This window comes from Cuculus canorus, chromosome 2 (genome assembly GCF_017976375.1).
Source record: "Cuculus canorus isolate bCucCan1 chromosome 2, bCucCan1.pri, whole genome shotgun sequence".
Lineage (NCBI taxonomy): Eukaryota > Metazoa > Chordata > Aves > Cuculiformes > Cuculidae > Cuculus > Cuculus canorus.
Genome location: NC_071402.1, coordinates 160,135,321 through 160,160,094, shown reverse-complemented (window position 1 = coordinate 160,160,094; position 24,774 = coordinate 160,135,321). Strand labels below are relative to the sequence as shown.

Sequence of the window (24,774 nt, the reverse complement as noted above, 5' to 3'; positions counted from 1 at the left end):
CGTGTGAAGGGACACGGGGACACCTGAGGGGACACATCCTGGAGACACACAGAGAGAGGAGAACATCCATCCTGGTGACACGTCTGAAGGGACACGTGGACACCTGAGGACACACATCCTGGAGACAAACGGACAGTGGAGAACATCCATCCTGGTGACACAGAGACACCTGATGACACCCAACCTGGAGATACATGGACACCTGAGGAGACACATCCTGGAGACATGTGCTTGGAGGGACATCTGAGGGGACACCTTGTGGGGCCACACAGACAATGGAAGATGTTCTTGGAGATGTTCTTAGAGGGACACACGGACACCAGAAGACATTTTGGTGGCACACAAGTGACACATTTAATGCCCCCTTCCAGGGACCATCCATGTCCCCACGTCCTCCACCTTCTGCCACCACATTGTGGCCACCAAATGACCTCCCCCACCCCTAAAAAAAGGTACAAAACCCCCCGAAGAACCCTCAAACCACCCAAGAGCGAAGCAGGAGCACCCGGTGTCCAACCGTTGGGGACACACGGTCACACGGTGGAGATGACGTCCTCAGCTCCTGCCAAGCGCTGGGCGACGTCCTGGTGGCCAATGGTGGCCAGGGCCTGGCAGAGGGTGGCCAGCGTGGCCCCCTCGGTGGTGGCCCAGGTGCTGAGCAGGGTACGGGTGGGACTTTGGCCACGGCAGAAGGTTCCGATGGCATCAGGACCAAAGCCCAGGCTGGTGGCCAAGCTGCGCCAGTCGCCTCCAGGTCCTCCGTTCTCCAGCAGCTCCACCAGCTCCTCCTGACGTTGCGGTGACACCATCACGTTCAACAGGTGGCCCTCAGGGCGGGAGGCTGAGGGGACAAGGTCATGGGCAGCGGGCAAACCGCCGCTCGGTGGTGGCTCTGTGCCACCCAGAGAGAGAGACGTGACACGGTATAGGTGCTCCTCAACCTCATGTAGGTGCTACCTGGGGTATAGGTGCTCCTCAACCCCATCCTGGTGCTCCTGGACCCTCATCTTGGTGTTCCTCAACCTCATTTAGGTGCTACCTGGGGTACAGGAGCTCCTAAACCCCACCCAGGTGCTCCCTGACCCTCATTTGGGTGTTCCTCAACCTCATTTAGGTGCTACATAGGGTACGGCAGCTCCTAAACCCCACCCAGGTGCTTCTTGACACTCATTTGGGTGCTCCTCAGCCTCATTTAGGTGCTACCTGGGGTACAGGAGGTCCTCAACCCCATCGTGGTTCTTCTGGACCCTCATCTTGGTGCTCCTCAACCTCATTTAGGTGCTACCTGGGGTATAAGTGCTCCTCAACCGCATTCAGGTGCTCCCTGACCCCCTTTGGGTGCTCTCTGACCTCCATTTAGGTGCTACCTGGGGTATAGATGCTCCTCAACCCCATCCTGGTGCTTCCTGACCCTCATCTTGGTGTTCCTCAACCTCATGTAGGTGCTACCTGGGGTATAGGTGCTCCTCAACCCCATCCTGGTGCTCCCTGACCCTCATCTTGGTGTTCCTCAACCTCATTTAGGTGCTACCTGGGGTATGGGAGCTCCTCAACCCCATCCTGGTGCTCCCTGACCCTCATCTTGGTGTTCCTCAACTTCATGTAGGTGCTACCTGGAGTATAGGAGCTCCTCAACCCCACCCAGGTGCTCCCTGACCTTGATCTTGGTGTTCCTCAACCTCATTTAGGTGCTACCTGGGGTACAGGAGCTCCTCAGTCCCATCCTGGTGCTTCTTGATCCTCCTTTGGATGCTCCTCAACCTCATTTGGGTGCTACCTGGGGTACGGGAGCTCCTAAACCCCACCCAGGTGCTCTCTGACCTCCATTTAGGTGCTACCTGGGGTACAGGAGGTCCTCAACCCCATCCTGGTGCTTCTGGACCCTCATCTTGGTGTTCCTCAGCCTCATTTAAGTGCTACCTGGGGTATGGGAGCTCCTAAACTCCACCCAGGTGCTTCTTGACACTCATTTGAGTGCTCCTCAACCTCATTTGGGTGCTACCTGGGGTATAAGTGCTCCTCAACCGCATTCAGGTGCTCCCTGACCCCCTTTGGGTGCTCTCTGACCTCCATTTAGGTGCTACCTGGGGTATAGGTGCTCCTCAACCCCATCCTGGTGCTTCTTGATCCTCATCTTGGTGTTCCTCAACCTCATGTAGGTGCTACCTGGGGTACAGGAGCTCCTCAACCCCATCCTGGTGCTTCTTGACCCTCATCTTGGTGTTCCTCAACCTCATTTAGGTGCTACCTGGGGTATGGGAGCACCTCAACCCCATCCTGGTGCTTCTTGACCCTCATCTTGGTGTTCTTCAACCTCATTTAGGTGCTACCTGGGGTATAGGTGCTCCTCAATCCCACCCAGGTGGTCCTTGACCCTCATTTCGGTGCTCCTCAACCTCCATTTAGGTGCTACCTGAGGTATGGGAGCTCCTCAACCCCATCCTGTTGCTCCCTGAACCTCATCTTGGTGTTCCTCAACCTCATTTAGGTGCTACCTGGGGTACGGGAGCTTCTCAACCCCATCCTGGTGCTCCCTGACCCCCTTTGGGTGCTCTCTGACCTCCATTTAGGTGCTACCTGGGGTATAGGTGCTCCTCAACCCCATCCTGGTGCTCCCTGACCTTCATCTTGGTGTTCCTCAACCTCATTTAGGTGCTACCTGGGGTACGGGAGCTTCTCAACCCCATCCTAGTGCTCCTTGACCCCCTTTGGGTGCTCTCTGACCTCCATTTAGGTGCTACGGGGGGTACAGGAGCTCCTCAACCCCATCCTGGTCCTTCTTCACCCTCATCTTGGTGTTCCTCAGCCTCATTTAGGTGCTACCTGGGGTACAGGAGCTCCTCAGTCCCATCCTGGTGCTTCTGGACCCTCATTTGGGTGCTCCTCAACCTCCATTTAGGTGCTACCTGGGGTATGGGAGCTCCTCAACCCCATCCTGGTGCTCCCTGACCTTCGTCTTGGTGTTCCTCAACCTCACTTAGGTGCTGCCTGGGGTATAGGTGCTCCTCAACCCCACCCAGGTGGTCCTTGACCCTCATTTCGGTGCTCCTCAACCTCCATTTAGGTGCTACCTGAGGTATGGGAGCTCCTCAACCCCATCCTGTTGCTCCCTGACCCTCATCTTGGTGTTCCTCAACCTCATTTAGGTGCTACCTGGGGTACGGGAGCTTCTCAACCCCATCCTGGTGCTCCCTGACCTTCGTCTTGGTGTTCCTCAACCTCACTTAGGTGCTGCCTGGGGTATAGGTGCTCCTCAACCCCACCCAAGTGGTCCTTGACCCTCATTTCGGTGCTCCTCAACCTCCATTTAGGTGCTACCTGAGGTATAGGTGCTCCTCAATCCCACCCAGGTGCTCCCTGACCTCCATTTGGCTGCTCCTGGACCTTCATTTAGGTGTTCCCCATGGCATGATGGCATCCCAACCCCATATAGGTCCCTCCCAGGTGACGGTGGCACCTCAAGCCAATGTTGGTGCTCCACAGACCATGGTGGTGATCCACACCCAATGTGGGTTCTCCACAGATCATGGTAGCACCCAACCCCATTGGGTCCTTCCCAGGTGATGGTGGCACCTCAAGCTGATGTCGGTGCTCCACAGACCATGGTGGTGACCCAAACCCATGTGGACATTCCCGAGAGAACCTCAACTCCATCCAGATGCTCCCCAAGGTACGGCTGCTCCTCAGATCCACCCATGAACCACCCACCAAGACCTCCCCAACCCCATCCTGAGGACATCAGGTAGGACAAATCCAGCAGATCCCACCCTAGGATGGGTGCTCCTCATGGTGGATGGAGGTCGCTCACCCTTGCCGCTCTGTTGGGGCTCCTGAAGGCTGTGGGTGTCGAGGAAGACCCCACTGTCGCTGTGAAGCTTCTCCCCCTCAGGTGATGTCCCCAAGTCCCCTGCCCGGGCCTTGGCCAGTTGCTTCTTCTGCCTGCACGTGTGCCAACTGCCCACAAGAAGGGTTTGGGGTCACCCAAAGCGCCGAGGTCCCACACGGTCCCGTGTGGAACCCCTAAACCTACCACTTGAAGGCCACGTAGGCAAGAAGTCCCACCACCACGGCAGCCAGGAGGGAGCAGTAGACCGGGATGATGTCCTTCCCGGCGGCTTCGGGTGGAGGTGGCATGAAGTTGGAGGTGGTGGGAGAGGTGGTCCCCATCACCGGCTCCTCGCTGGGGTCCATGTCTTCTTCTAGAGGGATGGTGGGTCCTTCAGAAAGCCTTAGGAGATCCTTGCTTTCGTTTACACCTGCCTCAGTTTCCCCTTGCAGCACCCACGGGTGCATCAAGGGTCACCCAAAGAGGTGGTGTCCCTCCAAGTGAGGCGCAGAACCACGTGTGGGGAAACTGAGGCACAGGGAAAAGTTGGGGTTGAGGTACTTACGGTGGGTTCAGGGTTGGCAGCTGGTGACGTTGAGGTCACAGGACTTGGGGACATCCGAGGAGGGGGTGACACGGGGTACAGCACCTCCCCCGGCACCTGCGGGCACAGCCGGAGCTGCCTCAGTTTCCCCAAGTGGGGTGCCACAACCCAGGGGTGGGGACAGGGGGACCCGGGGGGGGCACCCAAAGGGGGGATGGGGACACCCAAAGGGGGAGACAGGGGGACCCAAAGGGGGGGACAGGGGGACTCTGGGGGGTGGGGACACCCAAAGAGGGGGACACCGGGGGGACACCCAAAGGGGGGGACAGGGGGACACTGGGGGGTGGGGGCACCCAAAGGGGGGGACAGGGGGACCCAAAGGGGGGGACAGGGGGACCCAAAGGGGGAGATGGGGGCACCCAAAGGGGGGGATGGGGACACCCAAAGGGGGTGTGGGGACACCCAAAGAAGGGGACCCAAAAGGGGAGATGGGGGCACCCAAAGGGGGGGATGGGGACGCCCAAAGGGGGCAAAGGGGACGCCCAAAGGGGGCAAAGGGGGACCCAAAGGGGAAGATGGGGGCACCCAAATGGGGGGACAAAGGGACACTGGGGGTACCAAAAGGGGGGGACAGGGGGACACTGGGGGTGGGGGCACCCAAAGGGGGGGATGGGGACAGAGGGACACTGGGGGGTGGGGACACCCAAAGGGGGGGACAGGGGGACCCAAAGGGGGGGATGGGGGCACCCAAAGGGGGGACAGGGGGACACTGGGGGGTGGGGACACCCAAAGGGGGTGTGGGGACACCCAAAGGGGGGGAACAGGGGGACCCAAAGGGGGGGATGGGGGCACCCAAAGGGGGGACAGGGGGACACTGGGGGGTGGGGACACCCAAAGGGGGTGTGGGGACACCCAAAGGGGGGGACAGGGGGACCCAAAGGGGGGGACAGGGGGACCCAAAGGGGTTTGGAGAGGGGGGAAATGGGTAAAAAGGGGCAAGAAATGAGCAATGGGAATAAAGGGAATGGGAAAATGGGGAAGAAACCCGGAAAAAATGGGGAAAAAAAGGAAAAAGAACGAAAAATCAATGGAAATAATGGAGTGAAAAAGAGAAAATCAATAAAGTAAAGGGAAATAATGGAGGAAAAAATGAAAAATTGATAAAGTAAAGGGAAAAAATGGAGTAAAAAAAGAAAAATCATTGAAGTAAAGGGAAATAATGGAATAAAAGAAGAAAAATCAATAAAATGAAGGGAAATAGTGGAGGGAAAAATGAAAAATTAACGAGGTAAAGAGAAATGATGGAATAAAAAGTAAAAAAGACAACGAAGTAAAGGGAAATAGTGGAATAAAAGTTAAAAATTCAAGAAAGTAAAGGGGAATAATGGAGTAAAAAAAGAGAAATCATTGAATTAAAGGGAAATGATCAAATGAAAGATAAAAATAATAAAAAATTAAAAGGAAATAATCAAAGGAAAAAGAAAAAAGAATAAAAATGAAAGGGAAATAATGGAATTAAATAATTAATAATGGAATTAAAAATAAAAGGGAAATAAAATAAGAATGAAAAATAATAGAATAAAAAATAAAAAAAAAATTAAGGGAAATAATTGAAGAAAAAATAAAAGAAATAAAATAAAGGGCAATAATAACATGAAAGATAAAAACTAATAAAACCTGAAAAGAAATAATGGAATAAGAAATATGGATAAAAATTAAAGGGAGATAATAGGATTAAAAAAAAGAGTATAAATAAAGGGTGAAAATCAAAGGAAAAATAAAGGGAATGAAAAATAAAGAGAAATGATCAAATAAAAGTAAAAATCAGAAAAAAATAAGGGGAAATTATCGAATAAAAATTTAAATTAATATGAAATAAAAGACATTGAAGCAAAATAGAATGAAATGAAATGAAATGAAATGAAATGAAATGAAATGAAATGGAATGAAGTGAAGTGAAGTGAAATAAAGTGCAAAAGAAGAGCCATAAAGTAAAATCAAATAAAATTGAAATGAATTAAAGTGAAATGAAATGAAATAAAATAAAAAAAAGGAAAGATAAGGTGAAATAAAGTAAAATAAAGTGAAATAGAGTAAAATACAATGAAATAAAGTAAAAATAAAAGGGAATAAAGCAAAGTAAAAGGAAATAAAGTAAAAGTAAGAGGCGATAAAGCAGAACCAAGTGAGCGGTTCGGCTCCGTTCGGCTCCGTCCGTCTGAGTTCGGCTCCGTTCGGGTTCGTCCGTGTGGGTTCGGCTCCGCTCGGGTTCGGCTCCGCTCGGCTCCGTCCGTGTGGGTTCGGCTCCGTCCGCTCGGGTTCGGCTCCGTCCGCTCGGGTTCGGCTCCGCTGGGGTTCGGCTCCTCTCTGCTCCGTCCGTGTGGGTTCGGCTCCGCTCGGTTTCGGCTCCGTCCGTGTGGGTTCGGCTCCACTCGGGTTCGGCTCCGCTCTGCTCCGCCCGTGTGGGTTCGGCTCCTCTCGGGTTCGGCTCCGCTCTGCTCCGCCCGTGTGGGTTCGGCTCCTCTCGGGTTCGGCTCCGCTCGGCTCCGTCCGTGTGGGTTCGGCTCCTCTCGGTTTCGGCTCCTCTCGGTTTCGGCTCCGCTCGGGTTCGGCTCCACCCGGCTCCGTCCGTCTGAGTTCGGCTCCGCTCGGGTTCGGCTCCGCTCAGGTTCGGCTCCACTGGGGTTCGGCTCCGCTCGGCTCCGTCCGTCTGAGTTCGGCTCCGCTCAGGTTCGGCTCCACTGGGGTTCGGCTCCGCTCGGCTCCGTCCGTCTGAGTTCGGCTCCGCTCAGGTTCGGCTCCACTGGGGTTCGGCTCCGCTCGGCTCCGTCCGAGCGGGTTCGGCCCCTCTCGGCTCCCCCCCACCTCGGGCCGGGCAGAGGGCGGGGCGCTCGGCCATTGGCTGCGCTTGGCGAGGCCCCGCCCTCCCCCAGTGGCGCGGGTGGGTTCGCGGCCGGTTCGGGCGGGACTCGGCTCGGAAATCCGCGGGTTCGAGTCCCGCTCGCGGTGGGTTCGATGGGAATGAACTGGTGCAAACTGGGATTGGGCATTGATGGGACTGGGGGGAACGGTGTCCACCTCCCACCGCTTCCCCAGGGGTGTTCAGGGACAAAAGGGTCTGGAAACGGGAGAAGCATCTTTATTGATCCAAGAATCATACAATGACTTGATTGGAAAAGACCTTTGAGATCATCTTGGTTGGAAAATAGACCTTCGAGATCCTCTTGGTTGGGAAAAAGACCTTCAAGATCCTCTTGGTTGGGAAAGACCTTTGAGATCGTCAGGTCCATCAAAGTCCAACCATACGTGTCCACTTCTAAAACCCGAGTTCTCTCAGTCTTACTTCATACGGAAGGTTCCCCAGTCTTTATGAGCATCTTGGTGGCCCTTCTCTGGACCTTCTCCAGCCTGGTCACACCTTTGGTAGAGAAGGGACCAAAACTGGGCTCCACGTGCAGCCTGACAAGCGCAAAGCGGAGTGGGACAATGCCTTCATCTCTGCTGGTGATGACCTTCTTGAGGCACCCCAGCAGTCTGGTGGCCTTCTTTAGTCATATCGAGTCTGTTGTCCACCAAGAACCTCCAGGTCCTTCTCCACAGAGCTGCTCTCCAGCCAGGTGGAACCCAGTCTGAGCTGCACACCAAGGTTAGAGATTCCCAGGTAGAAGACCTTATGCTTGTCCTTCTGGAACTTCATAAGGTTCCTGCTGGGCCACTCTTCCAGCCTGTCCAGGTCCTCCTGGAGGTTAACTCTTCCCTCTGGAGTGTCAACCTCTTTACTCAGCTCGGTGTCATCTTCAGACTTCATGAGGCTGCTCTTGATCCCAACGCTCAGGTCACTTATGAAGACATTCAACAGCGTTGGGCCCAGTTGGAAGATCTGGTGATTGGTTTCCAGTTGGAGAAAGACCTATTTCCCACCACCTCTGGATATGGGTGGGAATTCAAGACCTGGTGGGAATGCAGGACCTCGGTTTGAGTGGTGGACACCGGTACGGGGGAAGGTCCTCAATGTAGGTGCGGGGTTTTGGCATGGGCGCAGCACCCTGGCATGGGTTCAAGACCTCAATGTGGGTGATGGACACCAGTATGGGTGAAGGTCTTCAATGTGGGTGAAGGTCTTTGATGTAGGTGTGAGGTTTTGGCATGGGAGTAGGACCTCATGATGGGAGTAGAACCTCATGATGGGTGCAGAACCTCATGATGGGCGCAGAACCTCATGATGGGAGTAGGACCTCATGATGGGAGTAAGACCTCATGATGGGCGCAGAACCTCATGATGGGAGTAGGACCTCATGATGGGCGCAGAACCTCCTGATGGGAGTAGTACCTCATCATTGGAGTAGAACCTCATGATGGGTGTAGAACCTCATGATGGGAGTAGGACCTCATGATGGGCACAGAACCTCATGATGGGAGAAGGACTTCATGATGGGAGTAGGACCTCATGATGGGCGCAGAACCTCCTGATGGGAGTAGGACCTCATGATGGACACAGAACCTCATGATGGGAGTAGGACCTCTGGCCTTGTTAGGGTGCAGAACCTCGGTGCGGATGTAGAACCTCGTCATGGAAGCACAGTCTTGACGTTGACGTGGGGTCTTGGCATGGGTGCAGGGTCTTGGTCTTGGCCTTGGCATGGGTGCAGCACCCCAAGGTGGGTGCAGAGCTCCAGGAGCTCCATGTTCTCCTCTCTACCAGCCACGGACGGGGTGCCAGAGCTCCACCACCTTCCCCTCGGCGTGGACGTAGTAGACGGGGTGCATGGCGGCCGTGGCGCAGGCCTGTGGTGGGGAGGGGTGCTGAGCTGCGGGGGGTGGGACGCGGTGGGACGTGGTGGGACGTGATGGGACTTGGTGAGATGTGGTGAGACATAGTGGGATGTGGTGGGACGTGATGGGACGTGGTGAGATATAGTGGGATGTGATGGGACGTGGTTGGACTTGGTGGAACATGATGGGACGTGACGGGACTTGGCGAGATGTGGTGGGACATAGTGGGACATGGTGGGATGTGGTGGGAGGATGTGGTGAGACATAGTGGGACGTGGTGGGATGTGATGGGACGTGATGGGACTTGTTGAGATGTGGTGGGACATAGTGAGATGTGGTGGGACATGATGGGACTTGGTGAGATGTGGTGAGGCATAGTGGGATGTGGTGGGACATGACGGGAGGGACTTGGTGAGACGTGGTGAGATATAGTGGAATGTGGTGGGACGTGGTGGGATGTGGTGGGACATAGTGGGACGTGGTGGGACGTGATGGGATGTGATGGGACTTGGTGAGACATAGTGGGATGTGATGGGACGTGGTGGGACATACTGGGATGTGGTGGGACGTGATGGGATGTGATGGGACTTGGTGAGATGTGATGAGACGTGGGATGTGATGGGATGTGGTGAGACATAGTTGGATGTGGTGGGACAGTGGAATGTGGTGGGACGTGATGGGATGTGGTGGGACTTGGTGAGATGTGGTGAGACATAGTGGGATGTGGTGGGACGTGATGGGACGTGATGGGACTTGGTGAGATGTGATGAGACATAGTGGGATGTGGTGGGACGTGGTGGGACTTGATGAGATGTGGTGGGACGTGAAATGTGATGAGACATAGCGGGACATGGTGGGATGTGGTGGGACGTGATGGGACCTGGTGAGATGTGGTGGGAGGTGATGGGATGTGGTGGGACTTGGTGAGATGTGGTGAGACATGGATGTGGTGGGACATGGTGGGACGTGATGGGACTTGGTGAGATGTGATGAGACATAGTGGGATGCGGTGGGACATAGTGGGATGTGGTGGGACGTGATGGGACCTGGTGAGATGTGGTGGGACGTGATGGGATGTGATGGGACCTGGTGAGATGTGATGAGACATAGTGGGATGTGGTGGGATGTGATGGGACCTGGTGAGATGTGATGGGACGTGATGGGATGTGGTGGGACTTGGTGAGATGTGGTGAGACATAGTGGGACATGGTGGCACATAGTGGGACGTGGTGGGACATGGTGGGGTTGGTACTCACATGGTAAGGGATGAGAGCCAGGATGGTGCCCAACGGAAAGCGCCCAAAGTCTATCTGACCATCAACGGCTTCCAGCTGCCCGTGCTCCTGCGTCAGCCCCACCAACCTGTTGGGGACACAGCGTCACATCGCCACCCGTGTCCCCGTCCCCGTGTCCCTCCCGGTCCTCACCTGAGCTGTGGGTACCCTTCGATGGTGGCACAACCCATGGGACCTTGGTTCTGGCCGTGGAGGCTGAGGGCGGCCCACCCGCAGTCCACCAGGAGTTGGTTGCGGTGAGGGTAGTGCCCGATGACCCTGGTGAGGACACGGATGGCCACCTCCTCGGGTTGACAGGAACCCACTTGGGTCTGCTGAAGATCTAGGAGAAGAGGTTGCCCAACCCAGGTTGAGGTGAGGCCCATCCTGGTGGTATCACAGCAGGGTTGGTGGGATCCCAACTTGCTCACCGTAGAAGATGTAGTTGCCCGGGTGGAGCTCGGTGAGTTGGGCCATCTCCGGCACGGGGTGGCTGCAGGACGGTGTGGAGCCGATGGTGGCCTGGGGACACGGGACACCCGCCTGCCGCAGCCTGTCAGCACATGGGACCATCTGAGTATGGCCTGGTGGACATCAGCTCCAGGAAGCACAGGAGTGGGACCACAGGTGGGTCCGTCACACCTGGAGGCCACAGGAGCAGGACTTGAGGTGGGTCCATCACCTCTGGGACCGTGAGGAGCAGGACCTGAGGTGGGTCCATCACCTCTGGAACCATGAGGTGCAGGACCTGAGGCGGGTCCATCACTCCTGGGAACCATGAGGAGCAGGTTTCCCTGCGTGCCTCAGTTTCCCCACCGCAAACTGATGACACCACCAGCTGTGGTGGGACCGGAGACCTCCCAGGAGGGGTTCCTGGAGGACCCCATCTCTTTGTGCAGGGGATGGAGGTCCTGGGGGTCCATCAGATCATGGAGGAAGCAGAGAAGCCCCCCAACTTGTAGTGTGGAGCTGGTGGGACATCAGGTTTCCTTGCGTGCCTCAGTTTCCCCACCACAAACTGATGACACCACCAGCTGTGGTGGGACCGGAGACCCCTCAGGATGGGTTCCTGGAGGACTCCATCCCTTTGTGCAGGGGATGGAGGTCCTGGGGGTCCATCAGGTCATGGAGGAAACAGAGAAGATCCCCATCTTGTAGTGTGGGGCTGGTCAGACACCAGGTTTCGCTGCGTGCCTCAGTTTCCCCACGGCAAACTGATGACACCACCAGCTGTGGTGGGACCCGAGACCCCTCAGGACGGGTTCCTGGAGGACCCCATCCCTGTGCGAAGGGATGTGGAGGACCCAGAAGACCCCCTTGACCTCCACCCCAGCAGGATCCATCCATCCATCCGGCAGCAATTCCCTCCAGGATGTAAAACCTCCGCTGGGACAAAAGGGTGACAAAGTGATGGCGGTGGTGGAACAATGACACCAAAGCCACATCAAAGGCCACTGGAACTTCCAAGGTCCTCATCCACCTCCCCAGGGGGCCTTTGTGGGGCCTCTTTTTATGGAGGACGATTTGCATTTACAACCACTTCCAGGGTTTTATGGGGTGGGTGGAGGACATCTGACTTGGACACCACCTCCCAGATGCCATTAACCCTGTCCATCCCAGGTTGGGGACACTCACGTGGTGACAAAGTCCAGCACGGCAGCAGTGGTGGCCCTGGCGATGGCTTGGATGGTCGGGACATCACGGCAGCTGTAGGTGTTCCCACAATGAGCGTAGACTCCCACCAGTGTCACCTTCTCCGGTGTCTCCTCGGCGATGGCCCGGGCTAAGGCGAAGGTGTTGGGGTCCGTGGGGCGCACGCCGGCTGGGAGGAGAAGACAGCTTGGTTTGGAGTCTGGGGGGAGTGGGACTTGATGGTCCATGTTGGGTGAGATGGTGGGGATTGGAGATTGAGATTGGGGAGATGTGGGACATCAACCCCATGGAGCATCCTGAGGGTGAGTGGGTGGAAATAGGGGTTGGGAGGGCTGAAATGTCCCATCACGGGGGCTTTGGGCCACCTCTGCCCCATGGCACATTGTTCAATAATGAGGTTTTGGAAGGTCCTGAAGGTCCCGTCCTGAAGGTCTCATCCTGGGTGAGATGGTGGGGATTGGAGATTGAGATTGGGGTGATGTGGGACATCACCCCATGGAACAGCCTAAGGGTGAGTGGGTGGAAACAGGGGTTGGGGAGGATGTGGGACATCACCCCATGGAGCATCCTGGGGGTGAAAATAGGGGTAAGGTGGCTTAGATGTCCCATCATGGAGGCTTTGGGCCACCTCTGCCCCATGGCACGTCGTTGAATAATGAGGTTTTGGAGGGTCTTGAAGGTCCCATCCTGGGTGAGATGTTGGGGACTGGAGATTGAGGTTGGGGAGATGTGGGACATCACCCCATGGAACAGCCTAAGGGTGAATGGGTGGAAATCGGGGTTGGGAGAGCTGAAATGTCCCATCACGGGGGCTTTGGGCCACCTCTGCCCCATGGCACATTGTTGAATAATGAGGTTTTGGAGGGTCTTGAAGGTCCCATCGTGGGTGAGATGGTGGGGATTGGAGATTGAGGTCGTGGAGATGTGGGACATCACCCCATGGAACAGCCTAAGGGTGAATGGGTGGAAATAGGGGTTGAGGAGGATGTGGGACATCACCCCATGGAGCATCCTGGGGGTGAAAATAGGGGTAAGGTGGCTTAGATGTCCCATCATGGAGGTTTTGGTTGAGATGGTGGGACTGGGCCATGGAGCATCCTACCCCATGGAGCATCATGGTGATGGTTGAGATGGTGAGACTGGGCCATGGAGCATCCTAACCCATGGAGCATCGTAAGGATGGATGGGTGGATGGATTGATGGATGGATGGATGAGTGGATGGATGGATGAATGGATGGGTGAAGACCTTCATGGAGGAGATGTGTGATGCCCCATCTCTGCATCCCCTCACCCTGCAGCACCCCAGGAGCTGGTGGGATTTATAGGAGATCCTTTCATGGAGAGGTACCACCTACCTCGGCCGTTCCCGCAGTCCAGCTTGAGCCAGACGAGCCACCGCTTGCCACCGGACAACGGGCGCTGGCGCAGGAGGTCCAAGGTCTGGGGGTTGTCCAGGAGGACCTGGAAGGCTTGGAGGCGCTGGGCCAAGGTGGCGCACTCCTCCAGGCGTGACGCCGGCAGCGGGTACGCGTAGAGGATGTCATCGAAGCCACCCGCCGCGAAGAACCGAGCTTCAGCCAAGGTGGACACCACGATTCCACGGCGGGTGCCACCCGTCGCCAGCTCAGCACCTTCTCTGGAGGTGACCGGAAGGGAAGAATGGGGATACTGGGAAAGATACTGGGAGGAGGGGGAGGGATACTGGGAGGGATGATGGGGAGATGCTGGTGGGGAAGGTGGGGATGATGGGCAGATGGTGGGGAGGGAGATGTTGGTGGGAAAGGTGAGGAGATACTGGTGGGATGGTGGGCAGGGAAGTGGGGGCTGATGAAAGGGAGGGTGGGGGATACTGGGAGGTTGCTCCGTGCGGTACTGGGGGGATACTGGAGGGCTGATGGGCAAATGCTGGTGGGGATGATGGGCAGATGCTGGTGGGGAAGGTGGGGAGATGCTGGTGGGGAAGGTGGGGAGATGCTGGTGGGATGGTGGGCAGATGCTGGTGGGCACGATGGGAAGATACTGGTGGGATGGTGGGCAGGAAAGTGGGAGCTGCTGAAGGGGAGGATGGGAGATGCTGGGAGGATACTGGGAGGGTACTGGAGGGGTGATGGGGAGATGCTGGTGGGGAAGGTGGGGATGATGGGGAGATGCTGGGGAGATGTTGGTGAGAAAGGTGGGGAGATGCTGGTGGGATGGTGGGCGGGAAAGTGGGAGCTGCTGAAGGGGAGGATGGAAATGCTGGGAGGATACTGGGAGAGAGGATGGAAGGATGCTGTGTGGGATACTGGGAGGATACTGGAGGGATGATGGGTAGATGCTGGTGGGGATGATGGGAAAATGCTGGGGAGATGGTGGGGAGGTGGGTAGATGCTGGTGGGATGGTGGGCAGAAAAGTGGGGGCTGCTGAAGGGGAGGATGGAAATGCTGGGAGGATACTGGGAGGATACTGGACAGTTGATAGGGAGATGCTGGTGGGGAAGGTGGGGATGCTGGTGGGATGCTGGGGAGATGTTGGTGGGATAGGTGGGGAGATACTGGTGGGATGGTGGACAGGGAAGTGGGAGCTGCTGGAGGGGAGGATGGGGGATGCTGATGGGGATACTGGGAGGGAGGATGGGAGGATGCTGTATGGGATACTGGGAGGATACTGGAGGGATGGTGGGCAGATGCTGGTGGGGAAGGTGAGGATGATGAGGAGATGGTGGGGAGATGTTGGTGGGAAAGGTGGGGAGATGCTGGTGGGATGGTGGCCAGGAAAGTGGGAGCTGCTGAAAGGGAGGATGGAAATGCTGAGAGGATACTGGGAGGATGCTGTGTGGGATACTGGGAGGATACTGGAGGGATGATGGGGAGATGCTGGTGGGGAAGGTGGGGATGATGGGGAGAGACTGGGGAGATGTTTGTGGGAAAGGTGGGGAGATACTGGTGGGATGGTGGCCAGGAAAGTGGGGGCTGCTGAAAGGGAGGATGGGGGATACTGGGAGGATACTAAGCTGGGAGGAAGTGTGGATCTGCTGGAGGGTACGGAGGCTCCAAAGGGATCTGAACAGGCTGAACTGCTGGGCCGAGACCAATGGCATGAGGTTCAACAAGGCCAAATGCTGGGTCCTGCACTTGGGGCACAACAACCCTATGCAGTGCTACAGACTGGGGGAAGAGTGGCTGGAGAGCTGCACGGAAGAGAAGGACCTGGGGGTGCTGGTTGACAACCGACTGACCATGAGCCAGCAGTGTGCCCAGGGGGCCAAGAAGGCCAACGGCGTCTTGGCTTGGATCAGAAATGGGGTCACCAGCAGGTCCAGGGAGGGGATTCTCCCTCTGTACTCGGCACTGGTGAGACCGCACCTCGAATACTGTGTTCAGTTCTGGGCCCCTCACCACAAGAAGGATGTTGAGGCTCTGGAGAGTGTCCAGAGAAGAGCAACGAAGCTGGTGAGGAGCTGGAGAACATCTGATGAGGAGCGGCTGAGAGAGCTGGGGGTGTTCAGCCTGGAGAAGAGGAGGCTGAGGGGAGACCTTATTGCTCTCTACAACTGCCTGAAAGGAGGTTGTGAAGAGGAGGGAGCTGGGCTCTTCTCCCAAGTGACAGAGGACAGGACAAGAGGGAATGGCCTGAAGCTCCGTCAGGGGAGGTTCAGGTTGGATATCAGAAAAAAATTCTTCACAGTAAGAGTCATTGGGCACTGGAACAGCTGCCCAGGGAGGGGGTGGAGTCGCCTTCCCTGGAGGTGTTTAAGGAACGGGTGGATGAAGTGCTGAGGGCCATGGTTTAGGGAGTGTTAGGAATGGTTGGACTCGATGATCCAATGGGTCCTTTCCAACCTTGGGATTCTGTGTGTGTGTGATACTGGGAGGATGCTGTGTGGGATACTGGGAGCATACTGGAGGGATGATGGGGAGGTGCTGGGGGGCTGCTGGGGAGAAGGGGGGTTGCTGGGGAGAAGATGGGAGGATAGTGGGTACGCTGGGAGGATTCTGAGGGAGGAGGATGAGAAGATGCTGGGGTGGTGGTGGGGGATACTGGGAGGATGCTGGTGTAGAAGGTGGAGGAGGTGCTGGCAGGAAAGTTGGGGGGCACTGAGGAGAGGGAGATGGTGGCAAGGATACTGGGAAGTCACTGGAGGGATATTGGGGAGACACTGGTGGAAAGTGGGAGGAACACTGGGGGTGTTGGGGGATGCTGAGGAGGAGAAAGACTTGGTGGAAGGATGGGGAGGCACTGTGGGGTTGCTGGGGAGGAGGGAGAGGATACTGGGAGGAAGATGGGAGGCTGCTGGGGGCACTGGGAGGATTCTGGGGCCACACTCACAAGGTCTTGTGGGTTTTGACGTGGGGACGCAAGCGGACGCCGAGGCTCCGGCATCGCTCCTGCATGCGCTCGGCGTTGCGTCGCATCTTCACCTGGTCCAGGGTCAGCGCTGGGGTGGGCAGCTGCTCCAGGGGGGCTCCCAGCCACAAACTGGTGCTGCTGGGAGAGGGCGGAGGGAGGAGAATCCTGTCCTGCACTCACCTGGCATCCACTCTGGATTCATCCTGCACCCCTCGTGCCCCATGGACCCAGCACCGAGGGGTGGTTTGGGTGGAGGTGGTGATGGGACAATCTGGGACCTCCCCATGGGGTACAAATGTGGGGGTTCCATGGGTCTCAGCTGGACACTGGGACACCTTGGAGTGGGATGCCTGGGACTGGGATGCATGGGAGATGCACACATGGGACTGGGACAGCTGAGACACGGACACACGGGCCTAAGACGCCTGGGACTGGGATGACTGGGAGACCTGGGATGGGGACATATGGGACTGGGACCCCTGGGACAAATATATATGGGGCTGGGACACCTGGGACTGGGCCACCTGGAACTGGACCACGTGGGACATGGACACATTGGATTGAGACACCTGGGACACATGGGATGACTGGGAGACCTGGGATGGGGACATATGGGACTGGGATACCTGGGACACATACATATGGGGCTGGGACACCTGGGACTGAGACATATGGAACTGGGCCACCTGGGACATGGACACACTGGACTGAGACACTTGGGACTGGGATGACTGGGAGACCTGGATGGGAACATATGGGACTGGGACAACTGGGACACCTGGGACTGAGACATATGGAACTGGGACACCTGGGACTGGGACACACTGGACTGAGACACTTGGGACTGGGATGACTGGGACACCTGGGATGGGTATATATGGGACTGGGATGACTGGGACACCTGGGATGGGTACATATGGGACTGGGATGACTGGGAGACATGGGATGGGGACATATGGGACTGGGATGCCTGGGACTGAGGCGTAAGGAACTGGGCCACCTGGGACTGGGACACCTGGAATTGGGACACACTGGACTGAGATACCTGGGACTGGGATGACTGGGACACCTGGGATGGGTACCTATGGGACTGGGATGACTGGGACACCTGGGATGACTGGGACACCTGGGATGGGGACACCTGGGACTGGGATGACTGGGACACCTGGAACTGGGACGCCTGGGACCGACACACCTGGGTCGCCTTGGACTGGGATATATGGGACTGGGAAACTGGGGAGGGGGACACCTGGGTCATCTCAGAGAGGGACATTGGGAACAGGGACACCTGGGACTGGGAAACCTGGAACTGAGACATCTGGGACAAAGACACCCACATCATCTGGGATGGGGACACTGGGAAGAGGGACACCTGGGACTGGAGCATATGGGACAGGGACACATGGACTGGAAAATCTGGAATTGGGACACATGAGGCAGGAACATCAGGAATAAAGACATATGGGACTGGACCACCTGGGCCACGGACAATGGAATCTGGGTCACCTGGACCACCCGGCTCCAGGACACGGAGACAGGGACACCTGGGACCAGGACATGGGAATAGAGAAAACCTGGGATGGGGACACTTGGACTGGGAATCCTGAGTCACCTGGGATGGGGACACTGGGAAGAGGGACACCTGGGGCTGGAGCTTATGGGGCAGGGACACCGGGAACAGGGACCTATGGGACACGAACATCATGAACAAAGACACATGGGACTGGGCCACGTGGGACATGAACATTGGAATCTGGGTCACCTGTGCCACCTGGCTCCAGGAGACGGAGACAGGGACACCTGGGACCAGGACAATGGGACTGGCACACCTGGGACTGGAATATAAGGAGCACAGACACATGGGACTGGGACACCAGGACATGGACACCTGGGACTGGGACACCAGAATCTGTGCCACCTGGACCATCTGGCTCCAGGACATGGAGACAGGGACACCTGGGACCAGGACAATGGGACTGGGACACATGGGACTGGGAAACCTGGAACTGGGTCACCTGAGACTGTGCCACCTGGGTCACCTGGGATGGGAACAATGGGAAGAGGGACACCTGGGGCTGGAGCTTCTGGGACAGGGACACTGGGAACAGGGACACATGGGAACAGGGACACCTGGGACCAGGACACTGAGACTGGGACACCTGGGACGTGAACATTGGAATCTGGGTCACCTGGGCCACCTGGCTCCAGGACATGGAGACAGCGACACCTGGGATGGGACCACCTGGCTCCAGGACATGGTAACAGGGACACCTGGGACTGGGACATTGGAATCTGGGCCACCTGGCTCAGGACATGGAGACAGGGACACCTGGGACCAGGACACTTAGACTGGGACACCTGGGACTGGGACACCTGGGTCTCCTGGGATGGGGACACAGGGAAGAGGGGCACTTGGGGCTGGAGCCTATGGGACAGGGACACTTGGGACTGGAAAACCTGGAACTGGGACATAAGGAACACAGACATATGGGACTGGGATACCTGGGACTGGGACACATGGGACTGGGACACCAGAATCTGTGCCACCTGGACCACCTGGCTCAGGACATGGGGAGAGGGACACGTGGGACAAGGACACTGGGACTGGGACACCTGGGACTGGAAACCTGGGACTGGGACCTAGGGGACTGGGACATCTGGCTCCAGGACATGGGAACAGGGACACCTGAGACTGGGACATCAGGAACACAGACACCTGGGACTGGGACACCTGAGACATGGATATGTGGGACTGGGACACTGGAATCTGGGCCACCTGGGCCACCCGGCTCCAGGACGTGGGAATAGGGACACCTGGGACCAGGACACTGGGGCACATGGGACAGCAATACCAGGGACACAGACACGTGGGACTGGGCCACCTGGGATGGGGACACTGGGAAGGGGGACACCTGGGGCTGGAGCTTATGGGGCAGGGACACCGGGAACAGGGACCTATGGGACACGAACATCATGAACAAAGACACGTGGGACATGAACATTGGAATCTGGGTCACCTGTGCCACCTGGCTCCAGGAGACAGGGACACCTGGGACCAGGACAATGGGACAGGGACACCTGGGACTGGAATATAAGGAGCACAGACACATGGGACTGGGACACCAGGACATGGACACCTGGGACTGGGACACCAGAATCTGTGCCGCCTGGACCATCTGGCTCCAGGACATGGAGACAGGGACACCTGGGACCAGGACAATGGGACTGGGACACCTGGGTCACCTGGGATGGGGACAATGGGAAGAGGGACACCTGGGGCTGGAGCTTCTGGGACAGGGACGCTGGGAACAGGGACACATGGGAACAGGGACACCTGGGACCAGGACACTGAGACTGGGACACCTGGGACTGGGACATTGGAATCTGGGTCACCTGGGCCACCTGGCTCCAGGACATGGAGACAGCGACACCTGGGATGGGACCACCTGGCTCCAGGACATGGTAACAGGGACACCTGGGACTGGGACATTGGAATCTGGGCCACCTGGCTCAGGACATGGAGACAGGGACACCTGGGACCAGGACACTTAGACTGGGACACCTGAGACCGGGACACCTGGGTCTCCTGGGATGGGGACACAGGGAAGAGGGGCACTTGGGGCTGGAGCCTATGGGACAGGGACACTTGGGACTGGAAAACCTGGAACTGGGACATAAGGAACACAGACATACGGGACTGGGATACCTGGGACTGGGACACCTGGGACTGGGACACCAGAATCTGTGCCACCTGGACCATCTGGCTCCAGGACATGGAGACAGGGACACCTGGGACCAGGACAATGGGACTGGGACACCTGGGTCACCTGGGATGGGGACAATGGGAAGAGGGACACCTGGGGCTGGAGCTTCTGGGACAGGGACGCTGGGAACAGGGACACATGGGACTGGGACATCGGAATCTGTGCCACCTGGGCCACTTGGCCTCAGGACATGGGAACAGGGACACCTGGGAGCAGGACACTGGGACTGGGACACATGGGACAGCAAACACCAGGAACACAGACACCTGGGACTGGGACATTGGAATCTGGGTCACCTGGCTCAGGACATGGAGACAGGGACACCTGGGACCAGGACACTTAGACTGGGACACCTGGGACTGGGACACCTGGGTCTCCTGGGATGGGGACACAGGGAAGAGGGGCACTTGGGGCTGGAGCCTATGGGACAGGGACACTTGGGACTGGAAAACCTGGAACTGGGACATAAGGAACACAGACATATGGGACTGGGATACCTGGGACTGGGACACATGGGACTGGGACACCAGAATCTGTGCCACCTGGACCACCTGGCTCAGGACATGGGGAGAGGGACACGTGGGACAAGGACACTGGGACTGGGACACCTGGGACTGGAAACCTGGGACTGGGACCTAGGGGACTGGGACATCTGGCTCCAGGACATGGGAACAGGGACACCTGAGACTGGGACATCAGGAACACAGACGCCTGGGACTGGGACACCTGAGACATGGATATGTAGGACTGGGACACTGGAATCTGGGCCACCTGGGCCACCCGGCTCCAGGACGTGGGAATAGGGACACCTGGGACCAGGACACTGGGACACATGGGACAGCAACACCAGGGGCACAGACACGTGGGACTGGGCCACCTGGGATGGGGACACTGGGAAGGGGGACACCTGGGGCTGGAGCTTATGGGGCAGGGACACCGGGAACAGGGACCTATGGGACACGAACATCATGAACAAAGACACGTGGGACGTGAACATTGGAATCTGAGTCACCTGTGCCACCTGGCTCCAGGAGACGGAGACAGGGACACCTGGGACTGGAATATAAGGAGCACAGACACATGGGACTGGGACACCAGGACATGGACACCTGGGACTGGGACACCAGAATCTGTGCCACCTGGACCATCTGGCTCCAGGACATGGAGACAGGGACAATGGGACCAGGACAATGGGACTGGGACACATGGGACTGGGTCACGTGAGACTGTGCCACCTGTGTCACCTGGGATGGGGAGACTGGGAAGAGGGACACCTGGGGCTGGAGCTTATGGGGCAGGGACACTGGGAACAGGGACACATGGGACTGGAGAACCTGAGACTGGGACATGGGAACAGGGACACCTGAGATTGGGACATCAGGAACACAGACAGACACCTGGGATTGGGACACCTGAGACATGGATATGTGGGACTGGGACACTGGAATCTGGGTCACCTGGGGCCATCCGGCTCTAGGACGTGGGAATAGGGACAACTGGGACCGGGACACATGGGACTGGGTCACCTGGGATGGGGACAATGGGTAGAGGGACACCTGGGGCTGGAGCTTATGGGACAGGGACACTGGGAACAGGGACACATGGGACTGAAACCTGGGACTGGGACATGGGAACAGGGACACCTGAGACTGGGACATCAGGAACACAGACACATGGGACTGGGACACCTGGGACTGGGAGATGTGGGACTGGGACACTGGAATCTGGGTCACCTGGGCCACCCGGCTCCAGGACATGGGAATAGGGACACCTGGGACCAGGACACTGGGACTGGGACACCTGTGTCACCTGGGATGGGGACAATGGGAAGAGGGACACCTGGGGCTGGAGCTTATGGGACAGGGACACGCGGGACTGGGTCACCTGGGACTGGGACACTGGGATTGGGAAACCTGCAACAGGGACACCTGGAACCGGGCCACCGGAATCTGGGTCACCTGCCTCCAGGACACGGGGACAGGGACTCTCAGCCGTGCCCAGGTGCCACCGTGCTGCGGAGATCTTGGTGTCCCACCACCACCACCACCACCACCTGAGGTCCCACCACAAGGGGGAAGGTCCTGGTGTCCCCCTGAGCCCCAGCCCTCCCCAGCGCCCACCTGTCCGTCTGGCTGTCCATGTGTCCGTCCGGCGCGGCGATGGCTCCGGCAGCTCCGGTGGCTTCTGGTGGCTCTGGTGGCTCTGGTGGCAGCTCCACGTGATGCCACCAGCGTGGCTGCCAGCCTTTGGCTGGGGACAGAGGTCACAAGCGGCCGTGGGGCCTCCTTGGGGATGGCCGGGACAGCGGAGGACACGGACGCCGTGGCCGGAAACGTTGGGGACAGCTCGGGGACAACTGCCAACTCCTTGGGGACAATGGCGGGATGGGGTCGTGGTGGGACACGGGCTGAGAACTTGCAGGGTGGTGCCAGGAGGACACTGGGTGGCCGAGGAGCCGTGGGTCGGGACACGTGCGGGAATGACTGAGGAGAAGGGACACGTGGGGACAAGGGGGGGGGGGGACACCACACGTGGTTGTGGAGCGTGTGACCATGGCCGAGCCCCAAAACTGGTGACACGGGGAGCTGAGACCAAAACACTCGTGACACGTGTGAGCTGAGACCCAAAACGCATGACACATGTGAGCTGAGACCCAAAACTTGTGACGTATGTGAGTTGAGACTCAAAACACTCGTGACATGCGTGAGCAGAGACCCAAAAACGTGTGACACTCATGGTCCGAGACCCAAAACTCATGACACACATGAGCTAAAACCCAAAACAAATGACAGGTGTGAGCTGAGACCCTAAAGCTCATGACACTTCTGAGGTGAGACCCAAAACTTGTGACACACATGAGCTGAGACCCTAAAACTCATGACATATGTGAGTTGAAACCCAGAAGTCAGGACATGTGGAGCTGAGACCGAAACACTCATGACATGCGTGAGCTGAAATCCTAAAAACTCATGACACCTTTGAGCTGATACCCAAAACACTCGTGACACGTGTGAGTTGAGACCCAAAACTCATGACAGGTGTGAGCTCAGACTAAAATATTTGTGACATGTCTGAGCTGAGACCCTAAAACTCATGACACGTCTAAGCTGACACCAAAACACTCGTGACACACATGAGCTGAGACGCAAAACTCATGACATGTGGAGCTGAGACTGAAACATTCGTGACACACATGAGCTGAGACCCTAAAACTCGTGACACATGTGAGCTGAGACCCTGAAATTTGTGATACGTGAGCTGAGACCAAAACACTCGTGACACACATGAGCTGAGACCCTAAACTCATGACAGGTGTGAGCTGAGACCCTAAAACTCGTGACACTCGTGAGACCCAAATCTCATGACACCATTGAGCTGAGATCCAAAACTCGTGACACACACGAGCTGAGACCAAAACACTCATGACACATGGAGTTGAGACCCTAAAACTCATGATACATGTGAGCTGAGACCCAAAACTCGTGACATACATGACCTGAGACCCCAAACTCATGACATGTGGAGCTGAGACTGAAACATTCGTGACACGTGTGAGCTGAGACCGAAACACTCATGACGCGCTGAGACCCAAAACTCATGACGTGTGTGCTGAGAACCCAAACTCGTGACACATCTGAGCTGAGACCAAAATACTCATGAAACACATGAGTTGAGACCCAAAACTCGTGACACCTTTAAGCTGAGACCCTAAAACTCATGACACGTGAGCTGAGACCATAAAACTTGTGACATGTGTGAGCTGAGATCGAAAAAACTCATAACACCTTTGAGCTGAGACCCAAAACTCTTGTGACGTGTGTGAGCAGAGACCGAAAAACGTGTGACACGCATGATCCGAGACCCAAAACTCATGACACACATGAGCTGAAACCCAAAACACATGACAGGTGTTGGGCTGAGGCCCTAAAACTCGTGACACTCATGAGACCCAAATCTCAAGACACCATTGAGCTGAGACCCAAAACTCACGACACACAGGAGCTGAGACCATAAATCTTGTGACACGTGTGAGCTGAGACACAAAACTCATGACACATGTGAGCTGAGACCAAAACTCGTGACACGTAAGCTGAGGTCCTAGAACTCATGACACATTTGAACTGAGACCCAAACACTCGTGACACACATGAGCTGAGACCCAAAACTCGTGACACGTGTGAGCTGACACCAAAACACTCGTGACATGAGTGAGCTGAGACCCTAAAACTAATGATAGGTGTCAGCTGAGACCGAAACACTGGTGATACATAGAGTTGAGACCCTAAAACTCGTTACATGTGTGAACAGAAACCCAAAACTCATGACACCCATGAACTGAGACCAAAACACTCATGACATGTGTGTGCTGAGAACCAAAACTCATGACAGGTGTGAGCTGAGACCAAAGCTCATGACACATGGAGATGAGACCAAAACACTCGTCACACGTGTGAGCTGAGACCCTAAAGCTCATGACACGTTTGTGCTGAGACCATAAAAGTTGTGACATGTGTGAGCTGAGATCAAAACACCCATGGCACCATTGAGCTAAGAACCAAAACTCGTGACACGTTTGTGCTGAGACCCAAAACACGCGTGACACGTGTGA

The 24,774-nt window shown here is 56.6% G+C and overlaps 2 protein-coding genes across 4 annotated transcripts; both read right to left on the bottom strand.

The window, feature by feature from the left end:
* Positions 1-368: 368 nt before the first annotated feature.
* LOC104055044 (death domain-containing membrane protein NRADD) lies at positions 369-4,536 on the bottom strand. 2 transcript variants are annotated; one of them, XM_054059228.1, is made up of 4 exons: positions 4,392-4,536; positions 4,031-4,228; positions 3,809-3,954; positions 369-841 (listed from the first exon to the last, which is right to left on the bottom strand). In XM_054059228.1, exons 2-4 carry the CDS (start codon positions 4,189-4,191, stop codon positions 534-536), a joined length of 615 nt encoding a protein of 204 aa, XP_053915203.1. In that variant the 5' UTR covers positions 4,192-4,228; positions 4,392-4,536; the 3' UTR covers positions 369-533. The 2 variants fall into 2 exon arrangements, with proteins under 2 accessions (XP_053915203.1, XP_053915202.1); XM_054059227.1 differs by having other exon boundaries at positions 4,031-4,199.
* A 4,317-nt stretch (positions 4,537-8,853) lies between these two features.
* Positions 8,854-22,490, bottom strand: LOC104055043 (D-threo-3-hydroxyaspartate dehydratase). 2 transcript variants are annotated; one of them, XM_054060605.1, is made up of 8 exons: positions 22,286-22,490; positions 16,381-16,539; positions 13,427-13,707; positions 12,053-12,239; positions 10,849-10,970; positions 10,571-10,760; positions 10,400-10,505; positions 8,854-9,155 (listed from the first exon to the last, which is right to left on the bottom strand). In XM_054060605.1, the coding sequence occupies exons 1-8, from the start codon at positions 22,303-22,305 to the stop codon at positions 9,066-9,068; spliced, it is 1,155 nt and encodes a 384-aa protein (XP_053916580.1). In that variant the 5' UTR covers positions 22,306-22,490; the 3' UTR covers positions 8,854-9,065. The 2 variants fall into 2 exon arrangements, with proteins under 2 accessions (XP_053916580.1, XP_053916582.1); XM_054060607.1 differs by having other exon boundaries at positions 16,381-16,536.
* Positions 22,491-24,774: the final 2,284 nt, after the last annotated feature.

Coding starts and splice junctions, on each gene's coding strand:
- LOC104055044 (XM_054059228.1), bottom strand. CDS start 4,191: ATGGACCCCAGCGAGGAGCCGGTGATGGGGACCACCTCTCCCACCACC. Junction 3,955..4,030: donor GCCTACGTGGCCTTCAAGTG/GTAGGTTTAGGG, acceptor TCTTGTGGGCAG/TTGGCACACGTGCAGGCAGA. Junction 842..3,808: donor GCCCCAACAGAGCGGCAAGG/GTGAGCGACCTC, acceptor TTGTCCCCTCAG/CCTCCCGCCCTGAGGGCCAC.
- LOC104055043 (XM_054060605.1), bottom strand. CDS start 22,305: ATGGACAGCCAGACGGACAG. Junction 12,240..13,426: donor GGACTGCGGGAACGGCCGAG/GTAGGTGGTACC, acceptor TTCTCCTCCCAG/CCGGCGTGCGCCCCACGGAC. Junction 9,156..10,399: donor TGGCTCTCATCCCTTACCAT/GTGAGTACCAAC, acceptor TCCCCACCACAG/GCCTGCGCCACGGCCGCCAT.